Source organism: Callorhinus ursinus, unplaced genomic scaffold, assembly GCF_003265705.2.
Source record: "Callorhinus ursinus isolate GAN/ISIS: 27379988/994484 unplaced genomic scaffold, GSC_fseal_2.0 scaffold16, whole genome shotgun sequence".
NCBI classification, from domain to species: Eukaryota; Metazoa; Chordata; class Mammalia; order Carnivora; family Otariidae; genus Callorhinus; species Callorhinus ursinus.
The window spans coordinates 6,095,253-6,108,897 of record NW_027397078.1 but is presented as its reverse complement, the minus strand read 5'-3'; the positions used below and the strand labels follow the sequence as shown (position 1 = coordinate 6,108,897).

Here is a 13,645-nt window from a genome sequence, read left to right as displayed (position 1 = left end):
GGATTCGATCCCACAACACTGAGATCACGACCTGAGCCAAAACCATGAGTCAGACGCTTAACTGACTGCACCACCCAGGGGCCCCAGATTTAGGTTCTATGGAGTAAGGGCAGAGAAGCCAGACATGACGAGTGAAACTGATTAATGAAATCCCTTTATCAACTTGGTGCCTCTGTCAACAGGATAAAAATTAATGTTGTAGTCGGCCTTTATGATCTTCTTTTAGAATTCCCATGGCTCCTGTTTCTAAAAAGATTGCCGGGCTGGACTCTTCTCTCTCCTTGGATTCTTTACTTCTCCTGCCACCTCTTTGTTTATTAAGGCTCAGATCATGGGGTCTTTAGGCCATGTGTGAAATGAGACTCTGGTTGGCATAATCCTGAGAAGAACTTTATTAGGAATGTGGGACACATTTTGTTGAATTATATTTATGATACTTTTCTTAATGTCCCCAGATGATTGAGCATATTTGTTTTTATTAAAAAAAATATTTCTTTTCAAAGCAGAAATCAGTTTTGTATGAGACTATTCCTTGAGCATAAATACATCTTACAGAGGAAAATGTAGATTTTCCCCGATTTCAATTAAGGGAAGAACTGTAATGAGAACCCGCTGTTCTGAAGGCTGCCCATGAACTGTTAACCCGTCGGCCTCCTCTCTGTAGCTAGCATAGCATTCTGGGTAAAATGTCTGCCCATTTTTCTCCAAATGTGCTTCCTCATTTCCCAGGGTTGACGCTCTTTCCTCAAACAGAGCTTCTTCATCTCCATTTTTACTCCTTAGAAACATAAAAGGTAGTGTGGAAGATTTCTAGTTTTCACCTTTCCAAACTCTCCTTCATCCAGTTGGGAAGGTTAAGATGTCTCTAGAACAAACCTATCTCCACATTCTATCAACCCTATAGGAAGGCCAGAAAGCTTAATGTTTATGAGCAAAGGCTTTGGGAACAGGAAATTTCCGTCCTACTATTTTCCAGCTAATATCCCTGGGCTTTAGTTTCCTCATTTATAAGATGGAAATATTAATAGTGCTTGCCTCCACAGGGTTGGAGCGAGATAATACATATGAAGAGCTTAGCCAGGGCCAGGCATGGAGAAAGATCTCAATAAATGTTAGTAATAATGGTGGTGATAGTGGTGGTGGTGATGATAAAGGTTTGGAGTCTCGGAGAGTCGTATTGCAGCATTACAACATGGCATTTTTCAGATAAGAAATCAGATCACATAATCTGCCAAGGTTATTTGAATTTGCTACTGTGGCAGGCAAAATTACTTGTCACTTAATGGCTGCTGTATATCATTACTCAGTTGAAGAGTGCATGTGTGCACGCATGCGTGTGCAAGTGTGTGCACATTATTGCAAATGCTGTTAGGTCTTGTGTCCCTGTCTTGATGGTCAGGAGTTTGTTTGTTTTTTTAAAGATTTTATTTATTTGACAGAGAGAGAGACAGCCAGAGAGGGAACACAAGCAGGGGGAGAGGGAGAGGGAGAAGCAGGCTTCCCGCTGAGCAGGGACCCTGGGATCATGACCTGAGCCGAAGGCAGACGCCTAACGACTGAGCCACCCAGGCGCCCCAATGGTCAGGAGTTTTGCTTTAGCTCCCCTCCCTGCCTTTTTTAATTCGACATAGTGCTTAATACTGTGCAGTACACACAGTAAGCTTAATGCAAATACTGAGAGTATGTTTTTATTTGATAAAAAAAAATCTCATGCAAAATTGCATTAGTAGACAATATTTTCATCTTATGAGTGTTTTATTTTTAAAGGAACTAAAAACCTTAGAAAATACCTAGACCTGGTCTCTCTTTCCAAGGATTCACTCTCGCCTCACCCCGGTGTTTGCATAGCACAGGACTTGTTACACAATGGGAATGAAGTCAATGGTGGCAAATAATTAGCTGTCTTTGTGTTAGAGGTCTCGGTACCAAGCAATAGAAAGCCAGCTCCGGCTAACAAGAGGGCATTTAGTGAAAGGATATCAGAGGGCCCACAGAATCAACGGGAGGCTGGAGGGCCACATTTAGGAATAAGCAGGGATCAGGGGAGCTCTAGCAAGTTAGGGAGCTCTGGCAAGCTCTGGCAAAGTTAGGAGCCACGGGAACCACAGCCATGGTCTTTAGAGCAGGAAGCATCTGCGCAGCATCCTGCCATGGGGAAGGAGAACCCAGAGTTAGCTTTCTTCTGTTGTTGGGTGACTCATTCCAGGGTCAGAGAGTGTGTGTGATTGGCCAAGCTTAGCTCACAGCCTCACAGCCTGGCTGCACCAGAAGCCAGATGGGGTGGGGAAAGGATCTAGCCCATTGTCTGCTATAATGGGAGATGATACCCAGGACCATCCTCCCTACACATCTAACCACAGAGGAGGAGAGGCAGTTTCCCAAAAAGGAACCGGGATAATATTGGGAAAGGAACATGGATGCTGGGCAACGAAAAAGATGTCAAATGCCCATTATTCTGTTTCTCATATTTTGATTCTTGACTTCAGGCATAGTCGGTAGTCTAGCCAGTCTTTATTTAGCCCGTGTGAACCTTAAAACTCAGTCTGAGATATTCTGCCCTGTTGTTCCAGTCTTCTATGTGGTCCAAGGACAGTCTTCCATGTCATCATCCTGCTCTCATCTGAATGGGAGCATCCCTCCAAAGAGATTAGCTAGGAGCTCAAGGGTTGAGAATATTGTGGCATCAGCATTAGGTATTAGGATGAGCTACCTTTATTTATTTTCTCTGTATAAGTAGGAGTAAGTTCACAGCGATTATTTCCTGTAGATTAACAACAGGGAGCACAACATCAGGGGAATTTTGCTAATCTAATTGAAATTTGGGGCCGGTATAGGGAAAATGTATTTACTTCCCATCAAAGGTGATGCTTTTGCAACAGGAGAGGATACTGTTAGTTTGAAAATGGCTCTTATGTTGGCTGGGTTTTGTTTTTTAGAATGCCATCCTAATTTAAGGTATTATCCTTTGCTTTTATGTTGTAGGGGAGAACTTATCCATTTCGGGGGGCCTTTCCACCGGTATGGAATCCCATTGCCTATTTGGATTACAACAATTTGTGGCGGACAATGGATAACATGGGGAAGGAGGTAAAGTATGTGTTCAGCTTACACATGACCTGTTACTAATGTAACAATAGCAGCCGTTTAATATCCTTCCAGTAGTGCAGGGAACGTTGCTCTGGACATTCAAACATACCATTTCCAATGCACCCAACTACTCTGCCAAGTTGGTAGTATTGCCACTTGCAAGGACAATGAGTGCCCGAGGGGTTATGGTAATTTCCCCAACACCACACAGCAAGGGAACCAGGATTCAAACGCACATCTCTCTGATTGTAATGTCTGTGGCCTTTCAACTCTATGGCACTGAGAACTTGTGTGACATATTTTCGCCAGGTGTCCTACTCATAGTTGCCTTATCCATGTGTGATGCCACTTTAGATAGTAAAGGAAGGAGGGATTTATCCCCCCCAAGGTTTTTTACCTAGGCCCAGGCTCCATAAGATCACTCTCTCGCACTTAAATTGGGGACTTAAAATGGGCGTTGGCTTTCAGTAATAAGGATCATCATCATAATTACATATTAATTTATATATACATTTATATGTAATTCCCCCCTTTTTGCATCGTCATCATCATCATTATTATGGCAATTTAAGGCATAGAATGCAGAGACCTATGCATCCCAACCCCATGACTATCTATATGAGAATTCTATGCCAATCACACATTCCAACACAGACCCAGAGACTGGTTTTCAGAGGTTCTCCTGAAGGCCTGTTGGCAGGGCAGTGGGCAGTAATCATCCCACCTGAATGTGGGCCCTTCTTCCTCCGCAGATTCCAGCGGATGCACCGTGGGAGGCCCCACATGCTGAGGAATGGGACAAGATGACCATGAAAGATCTCATCGATAAAATCTGCTGGACGAAGTAATCTTGACTATTTAAAATTTACTTTTCGTCTTTCCTTTGGATCCTTTCTGTCCTATCTTGAACTGCAGTATTTTTCTTTTTTTTTTTAAGATTTTGATTTTTTAAGTAATCTCTACACCCAACATGGGGCTTGAACTCACAACCCCAGGATCAAGAGTTGCACACCCCACCGACTGAGCCAGCCAGGCACCCCTGCAGTGTTTTTCTTAATAAGTTATAGGAAAAAAGTTAAGAGGAAACCTAATGATCTTTCAGTCAGTGGCAACTTTGAAGGAACTTTAAACACTTCAGAGGGGGTTTGAACATAAAATGAATCTAAAACATAAAAAAAAAAGAGGAGGTGAATGAAGTAGAATGTTTTTAATGAAAGGGCTCTGTGATTTGCAATAAAATAAGTAATTGTGTATTCAAATTATATAGCAGTCAGCTACAGAAGCAATTTGGAAAGATATTAAAGTAATTCCATACAGATGTAGAAAAACATGGAACCGAAGGCAAGCTAGTTTATATTAATGAAAAACATAAATTTTATAATATTTTCAGTGAGAACCTGTGTAATGAGTTGAGCTACAGGTTGTTTAGTCAGCTTTCTGGGGCTGCTATGTGAAGGCACTGTAGCCATCGGTGAGGAATTGTGGTGAATGTGTTAGGCATGGCCCCTAAACTCATGGAGTTAGTATTCTTCTAGCAGGAGAGACTGACATTATGCACATAATTCCATAATGCTACTAGAGTGACTGTAACAGGGATCTTGACCTAAGGGTAAGGAAGAGATTCCCGGATGCAGCCATCTTTAAACATAAACCAAGGACTTAGTGCACCAACTAAAAATGAGTCACAGAGGATGGAAGGAGATAGGGAAGGGTGGATGGTGTGGAGGACAAGGTATCTTCCAGGAATGCCACAAAGTGGTTGAGGGAGAGAGAGAGGAAAGATGGATGGTGTGGAAGGAAGTGTCTTCCAGAAATGAACCATAGTATTTGGGGACAGACAGGAAGGGAGAATGATGTGGGAATATGAAATCTACAAGGAATGTGCCACAGTGGTTGGGGGGAGAGCAGATGGATGGATAGTATGGAGATGACATGTTCCAGGAGTGAGCCATAGCAGATGGGGAGAGACAGAAAGGGTGAGCGGTGTGGGGGAATGGTATCTTCAAGGAGTGAGCCACAGTGGAAGGGTGGAGAAATGAAAGTTGGATGGTGTATGCAGATGGTATCGTCCATGAATGAGCCACAGTGTATGCCAGTAGATAAAAAGGCTGGATGGTGTGGGGGGAAGGTACCTTCCAAGAATGACCCAGTTGATGGGGGGGAGAGAGTAAGAATGAAATATGTGAGGGGATGGTATCTTCTAGGTATGAAACACGGTGGACTGGGGGAGACAAAAATGGATGTTTGGTGGGATGGTATCTTCCATGAGTGAGCTTAATCCATGGAGGGAGACGAGAGAGGTTGATGGTGTGGGGGAATGATATCTTCCAGGAATGAGCCACTGTGGATGGGGGAGACAGGAAAGCTGGATGGTATGTTCCAGGAACGAGGCACAATGGATGGTGTGTAGGAATGGTATTTTCCAGGAATGAGCAACTTGATGGGGGAGACAAGAAGAGTGGAATGTGTGAGAGGATGGTATCTTCCAGGAATGAGCCACTTGGATGGGGGAGTGGGAGATAGGAAAGCTGGATCTTGTGGGGTGATGGTATCTTCCAGGAAGGAGCCAAATGGATGGGGACAAACAAAGAGAGAACGGTGTGGGAGGATGGTATCTCCCAAGAATGAACCATAGTGGATGGGGAAATAGGAAGGCTGGGTGGTGTGAGGCTATGGTATCTTCCAGGAAGGAGCCGCATGGATGGGGGGGAGACAGGAAGGATGGATGGCATGGGTAGATTTTATCTTCTAGGAATGAGTGACATGGATGGGGGTGGGGGGGCAGGAAAGGAGGATTGTGTGTGGTGATGGTATCTTCCAGGAAGGAGCTAGTGGAAGGGGGTAGGCTGGAAGAGTTGATGGTGTGACCAGATGGAATGAGCCACAGTGGATGGGGGAGGAAGAGAGGATGGTGTGGGAGGATGGTATCTTCCAGGAATAGGCCATGGTGGATGGTGGGTAGGGGGAAGAAGACAGCAGCAAAGATGGATGGATGGTGGGATGGCATCTTCCAGGAAGAGCCATTGTCTGTGGAGGTAGTCAGGAAGAGTGGATGGTGTTGAGGGAGTGGTATCTTCCAGGAATGAGCCATAGTGGATTGGGGGAGATAGGGAAGAGAGGATGGTATGAAAAGATGGTATCATCAAAGAATGAGCTACAGTGACTATGGGGTGGGGGTGGGGGGGGAGTCAGGAAGGCTAGATGATGTGGAAGCAAGGTATCTTCCAGGGATGAGCCTCAGTGGATAGGAGAGACAGGAAGGCTATATAGTGTTGGGGGGAAGGATATCTTCCAGGAATGAGCCAGTTGGGTGGGGAGACTGAAAGGACGGTTGATGTGGTGGATACTATCTTCCAAGAATGCACCAATTGATGGGGGGCTATAGGAAGAGTAGAAATAGTTGAGGGGTGAGGGGATGGTATCTTCTAGGAACGAACCACTGTAGGGGGAGAGAGGAAGGGTGGATGGCTGGAGGGGAAATTTATCTTCCAGGAAGGAATAGTAGTGATGGAGGTGGGGGAGGGGTACCGGAAGACTGGATGATGTGGTGACAGTTATCCTCTGGGATGACCATAGGTTAAAGGATGGTATCTTCCAGGAATGAGCCACAGTGTATGGGGGCGGGCGGAGACAGGACGGTTGATGGTGGCCGAGGGGATGATATTTTCCAGGAATGAGCCATAGGTTATAGGGGGAGACATGAAGGTTGGATTGGTATCTTCTAGGAATGAGCCATATAGATGGGGGGAGATAGGAAGAGTGGGTAGTGAGGGTGGATGGTGTCTTCCAGGAATGAAGCACATGGATGGGGGGAGTCAGCAAAGATGGATGTGGTGGAGAATGTTACCTTCCAGGAATGAGCCATAATCCATGGAAGTAGACAGGAAGAGTGTGTGTGTGTGTGTGTGTGTGTGTGTGTGTGTGTGTGTGTTTGGGGGGTGGGCAGTGATATCTTCCAGGAATGAGCCACAGTAAATGGGGAAGATGGGAAAGCTGGATGGTATGGGAGAATGGTGTCCACCAGGAATGAGCCGTGGTGGATGGAGAGGAGAGAGGAAGAGGGTGAGGAGAGGAAGTCACCCAGGAATAAGCTACAGTGACTGTGGGGGGAGACAGGGAGGGTGGGTCATGTGGGAGCATAGTATCTTCCAGAAATGAGCCTCAGTGGGTAGGAGACACAGGAAGGAGGGATGGTGTGTGGGGATGATATGTTCCAGAAGTAAACAATAATGGGTGGCAGGGGAGAAGATGAGCAGTTGGTGTGGTGAGATGATATCTTCTAGGAATGAGCCCCTGTGGATGGGGGAGGCAGGAAAGTTGGAAAGTGTGGGAAGATGGTATGTTCCAGGAATGAGCCATAGTAGAATGGGAGGAGACAGGAGGTGTGGTTGGTGTGTTGGGAAGGTTGCTTCCACAAATGAGCTATATGGGTGGGGACAGATGAGGAAGAGTAGACAGTGTGGGAGGATAGTATCTTCCAGGAATGAACCACGGCGCATGGTGGGAGGACAGTAAGGATATGTGGTTTGGTGGGATGGTATCTTCCAGGAATGATCCATAGTAGATGTTGGGGAATAGGAGGGGTGGATGGCCTGTTGCCGGATGGTATCTTCCAGGAAGGAACCACAGTGACTCAGGTATGTGGTTAAGGGGGGGGGGGGACTACAGGAAGGATACGTGGTCTAGGGAATGGTATTTTCTGGCAATGAGCTACAGTGACGGTGGATAGGAGACAGGAATAGGGATGATATGGAGGCATGGTATCTTCCAGGAACGAGCCATAGTGACTGTGGGAAGAGATGGGAAGGGTGAATGATATGACAGGTAGCTTCCAGGAATGAGGGGCAGTGGATGAGTGTAGACAATATAGGGGAGTGACGCTGGGGAATGGTATGGCAGGAATCAGCAAGGTATAGGGGAGATGCAAAGAGTGAATGTTGTTAGGGGAATGGTATCTTCCAGGAATGAGCCACGTGGATAGGGGAGACCGCAGGGGACGGATGGTGTGATGGGTGGTATCTTCCAGGAATGAGCCACCATGAATGTTGGGAGATATGAAGGGGGATGGTGTGGGGGATATTATTTTCCATGTAGAGAAAACAGGAAACAGCTCTTGAAGGCCCCAAGATGGGGAGATTGACATGTTTTTGCAGTGATATGACAGTGTGCCTGGACTCTAAGGATGCCACGGGAAAGCAACGTAATTAGAGGTCGGAGAGCTGGTTGAGAGGCTGATGGTGGAAGATGGAGTGGCTGCATTCCAGATTTTTGCCTTTTGCCATGGATACCACGAAGGGTTTTATGAAGAGTGGTTTTGTTTTGTTTTGTTTTGTTTTGTTTGGCATTGTCAAAAGACTTTATTGGCTGTAATGTGGCAAAGGATCAAAAGGGGCTGTAGTCATAAACCAGGTAGGGATGACCCGGAGGAGCCACCACCGTTGTAACCCAGGTGAGGCATGTGGGTGGACTGGAACGGGGTGGGAGCAGCGGAGGTGGAGAAGAGAGGATGGTTGTTCAGGGAAACGAGAACTGCATCCTTAATGATCCCTCACCAGCACCTTGACCCTTTTAGACGGTACCAGAATTAATATATTTGGAGCGAACCCCTACCTGGCTCAAAACAAAGGAAAAGGTTATTTTTCACCAGAAGTTAAAATATGCATTCCTTCAGAGGTTGAGACTGTGAGGATTGCTGGTTTTTTTTTTCCCCTTAAAAGCAGTGCAGATGCTTTTGAACCGTACTGAGTTGTGTTTTAAAAAGATGCTGTCCTGTGAAGCATGTGTGTACTTACACTCGACTGTCGCCTTTGTTATGTGACCAGGACGGCTAGGCAGTTTGCATCACTCTTTGTGAACATCAACGTGACCTCTGAGCCCCACGAGGTGTCTGCGCTGTGGTTTTTGTGGTACGTGAAGCAGTGCGGAGGCACCACTCGGATATTCTCGGTCACCAACGGGGGCCAGGTACGGAGTGTCCGTTCTCAGCCTGTAGCCTCCATTTGTGGTTCTGTCCTCACCCAGTGCACCAGCTTAATAGCTGCTTCCATGTCTGGAACCGTGAGTGGATTTGAGACACAAATTTGTGAAATGATTCCGACCAACGTGCCCGAAACCAAAAGTTCTCCTTTCATTTTCTCGTTCCTAGAGATGCGTTCACAGCTAAAGAATGTTTCGTTTTGAACTAATTAGGTTTTGGGAATTTGGGTCCTCCCTTTTTGATGGGGGGGGGCGGGGGGAGAGGTAAGTAAAATTAGTCCAGCTCTGTGGGAGGAGCTGAAGTACTACGGATCAACTAATTTTCAAAAACTTCTAGAACTGGTAAAATGATCGTACTTCAAGTCATCTCTGTTCCAGACAGGCTCTGTCCCATAGTGCAAGGTGTAGCGTCTTTCTCCACTAAGTGAATAATTCCTCTCCTCAGGCAATCCCTGGAACACCCTAAGTTGTTCTCGTGGCCCCAAGAGGTATTGGTCATTTGACCCTTAGCTTTAGCAAATGCAGGACAGTTGCATCTTTGAAGTATCTTTATGCTTAGAAATTCCACATTGCTTCTTTTTTCTCTTTTTTTTTTAAAGATTTTATTTATTCATTTGAGACACAGAGATACAGAGAGAGAGAGAGCATGAGCAGGGGGAGAGGGAGAGAGAGAGAGAGGCAGACTCCCTGCTGAGCCAGGAGCCTGATGTGGGGCTTGATCCCAGGAACCTGAGCCGAAGGCAGACGCTTAACCATCTGAGCCACCCAGGCGCCCCCACATTGCTTCTTTTGACCTGTATTTTACTTTCTGAGCTATCGTGACCGATGTTTCATATTTATAGTCCTCGTTGCCTGCCTTCTCCTATAGGAACGAAAATTTGTGGGTGGATCGGGTCAAGTGAGTGAACGGATAATGGACCGCCTCGGGGACAGAGTGAAGCTGAAGTGCCCCGTCACCTATGTGGACCAGTCAGGTGACAACATCATCATCGAGACGTTGAATCATGAAATTTATGAGGTAATTCAGCCTAGTCCCAAGGAGCATATATTAAATAGGCCTCGTGTCTTCTGCAGCTTCTAACCAAATACAATCTAAGCAGTGGTATAATTAATGCTGGTATGTCTCCAACTCTGTCTTCCAAATTACCATTTTTAGTTGACCTGCCTTGTTCTGTTGTGCTGCCTCAGAGTGGCCTCATTTTGTATGTGGTTACTGCTCGGTGTCATTCTAAATGATCAGTATGATGTTTCTCCCCCTCTGTAAAGACCGAGACTCACACGTTTGAGGTGGTATTTTGTGTCTGTGTCTTTTAGTGCAGATACGTAATTAGTGCCATCCCGCCAACTTTGACTGCCAAGATCCACTTCCGACCAGAGCTTCCATCAGAGAGAAATCAGTTAATCCAGCGTCTTCCGATGGGGGCTATCATTAAGTGCATGATGTATTACAAGGAGGCCTTTTGGAAGAAGAAGGGTAGGCTGCACTTACTCACATTTAAATTGTTTTAAGTGAAGGGATCACACTCTCTTTAGGGACCTTCTCATAGACCCGGAACAGAAAAAAGATGACAAAGATAAATATTTTTAAATTGGCAGAGAAAGGATCAGAAATCTCAGTCTGTCTATCACTTCGCAGCCCCTGGTGCGACACAGAATGACCCCAAGAGCACTTGCTCTCAATGAAAGGGAAGGAAGAGATTCCCCCCAAGTGGCCGGGGGGCACCATTGCCCTAGTCCTTGGCAAATGTCCTGCCCCTTACTCTAAATGAGAGAGTGACGCAAAGGGGTGCTGTGGGAAGAGCGCCGCATTGAAGTCCCACAGTCCCGGGCTTCACTTGCTTACTAGCTGAGTAGCCTTGGCTGTGACGCTTCACCTCTCAGCATCAGTCTCCTTGTGTCAAATGGTGACAGTGAGACCTGCTGTCAGGATGTGTGCGGCAATTAGCTGAGGCAGGGCCTGGGTGGATTTGGTGGCTGTTGTTGGCAAACGTGCTCCTCCTCAGAAGATTCCTTCCCCCAGCTTCTTCTGTGGGTTCCTAGGGGTGATTCCCTCTGACCTAAGTCTCCCTTTCCCCGTGTACTCCAGGGCTCTGGGGCCTCGGTACGGTTTGGGCCGTAGCATTGGTCCTACGTGATCTTTATGTAGAGGTCATTGAGATGGGTTGTTTTCCACGTGTCTGGGTCAGCAGATACCCTTGTGTAGTTAATGTGTGTAGTTAATAAGGAGATATCTTCTAGGGTTGGGGCAAAGACTATTTGAGGTTTCCCTTCCTCTTAGCAAAAGAGTTTTGTGTGTGTGTGTGTGTGTGTGTGTGTGTGTGTGTGTGTGTGTGTATCTCTATATATCTATATATATAATTCCTAAATTTTTGATGAGGTCAGTGTCAATCTCCTATTGATTTTCTCTTTGTTAAGATTACTGTGGCTGTATGATCATTGAAGATGAGGAAGCTCCAATTTCAATAACCCTGGACGACACCAAGCCAGATGGATCGCTGCCCGCTATCATGGGGTAAGTTAGAGCTGAATGCTGTGCATTCTCTAAATTGTGTTGGTGTCTTGGTGTGGATGCTGACAGAGCATATGGAATCGAGGTCAGGCAATCGTAAATAACCCTACAGAAATGTATCATTTTCCGCGTTTTAAAATATTAACGTTTTGTATGTGGCACGGAACTCTGGGAAACTTTACAAAAACTGACACTATTTTGAACTTGTGCGCCTTCCTTTCTTGCCCCCATGATACTATTGAGGACAGAGTGAAGGAAGCAGCTAGACAGGCAGTATGGTAGACAACCCCGCCCGGGGGCAGAATGTCCACACTCATCTAGAATTGAGAATTGGTTGTTTTGTTCTGTAAAACCTTTCAGAGTTAGGCTTTTCTCCATTCCAGACATCACTACACCACCAACGTGAATATGCTAATCGTTACCCAGGGATGTGAGACTCATGACCAGTGAGGAAGTGCAGTGTGAGGTAGAGCCGGGCCTTGAGTGGATGTCTCTCATTGTGATAGGTCCCACTGCAGCTGTCCTTCGCTAGGGATGCTCCAGGGTTTGGTCCTGTGTCCGGAAGAGGAGAGCTCTCCCTTTCTCCTCCCAGCCCCCCGCCCTCCGCAGCTCTGCCTTTGGGGGACTAGGGGGTCCAGACAAGGAAGCAGTGCTTTCACAAGGGAATTGCTCAGGAGTGCCTCCGCCTTCCCGAGTGCCCTGCCTTTGACCCTTCCTCAAAGCTCCACAACTAAAAAGGCTGTTTATTCTACCACATGACAACAGAAGAGCGCAGCCTCTGTACTGGCCGAGTGACTGCCAGACACCCGCGGTTTTCCCCTTCCCCCTCGGGAGAGTCGAGCTCACGCACATTGCATCATTGGGGGAAATTACAAAACCAGAGGCAGACCCGTGACCCGGGACTTAGATTGGACTGCGCACGAGACGTTTTGTAACCACGTCTCTGGCTGCAAAATAACAGAAGTAGCACCAGCCTCCCCGGGAAGGGCAGCTGCTCACGGCGGAATGAGCAGAGGAGGGGTGCGTCCTCTTCATCTCTAACCCCACTGGGCAAGAAAGGGTACAGATTGTGTGGGCCGTTCGCCACCACCTTCTGCGTGCCAGAGGAAAACAGAAGGTTGACCTAGAGGTTTCAGGAGACCGTCAGGACCAGTCCGACTGTGGATGGAAGGACACTGATGGTCTTCTTGCCCTGGGAGTAAGATATTGTGGTATCTGCCTTTCTGGGCTTTCTTCGGCTTTGTTAGCCACGACACGTGTGGCGGAAGTTTTCCAGATGGGAATGGGGTTATTCAGGCAGTTCCTTTTTAAAAAGTGATACTCTAATCTTAGTCTTTATCTGGACAGTTGCCTCCGCCCTGCTCTTTGCTCTGGGCAATGAAAGACTTTACGACAGGGGTGGTAATTGTCCAGCTCGGGCGTTTGTGATGACTAGTACCTTTTGGCAACTAGAAAGGACCTTGTACCTGAGAGCCGTGAAATGTCCCTGACCCAAAGCCAGCATGTTTAATTTCCTCAATAAAACCCCAAAGCAAGTTAAAGAAGATTGTCCGTAGTTAAGAGTTAGAGCAAAGGGGTTGTTGTTTCATTCTCGATTTGAGATTTGACAGGAATGGCCACCACGAACAGCCCTTGAGGAAAGGAGCTGGAAGAAGCACCCAAGATCGAAAAAGGTTTTCAGATCAATCATTTAATGTTTCATCTGGTATTGGTGATTTTCACTGAAGTCCTGTGTAAGCCTCAAATGATTGATTCTTGCATAAACTTAAAATTTAACCAGAATCATTACTGGCAAGACATAATGTAACAGTGTTAAATCAAGCAAAATTATGACTATATCCCATAAAGTTCATTAGTTCAAATATCTTGGGTCATCCACAGATTCCTCCGAAATACTGTTCTCTGCATTAACGCAAAGACGTTTTGTAATCCTTGCTTCCCAGAATGATCTCGACTACCAGACAGCTCTCACGGAATTGCCAATCAAACTGAGGAACAGTTTAATTTGGGGGTGAGGGAGAGGATGAAATATCTGTGTTCGGCTCTTGCATTCTCAGTCTTGACCTACTTGTC

At 46.4% G+C, this 13,645-nt stretch overlaps 1 protein-coding gene across 1 annotated transcript in view; it reads left to right on the top strand.

Moving 5' to 3' along the window:
- The window catches only part of LOC112812838 (amine oxidase [flavin-containing] A), a 69,148-nt gene that overhangs the window by 43,852 nt on the left and 11,651 nt on the right, over nucleotides 1-13,645 (top strand). The window contains exons 4-9 of the mRNA XM_025857812.2: nucleotides 2,983-3,087; nucleotides 3,840-3,931; nucleotides 8,910-9,051; nucleotides 9,932-10,081; nucleotides 10,378-10,537; nucleotides 11,479-11,575. Of these exons, the coding sequence (XP_025713597.2) occupies nucleotides 2,983-3,087; nucleotides 3,840-3,931; nucleotides 8,910-9,051; nucleotides 9,932-10,081; nucleotides 10,378-10,537; nucleotides 11,479-11,575 (746 nt within the window). The remainder of the gene's footprint in view (nucleotides 1-2,982; nucleotides 3,088-3,839; nucleotides 3,932-8,909; nucleotides 9,052-9,931; nucleotides 10,082-10,377; nucleotides 10,538-11,478; nucleotides 11,576-13,645) is intronic.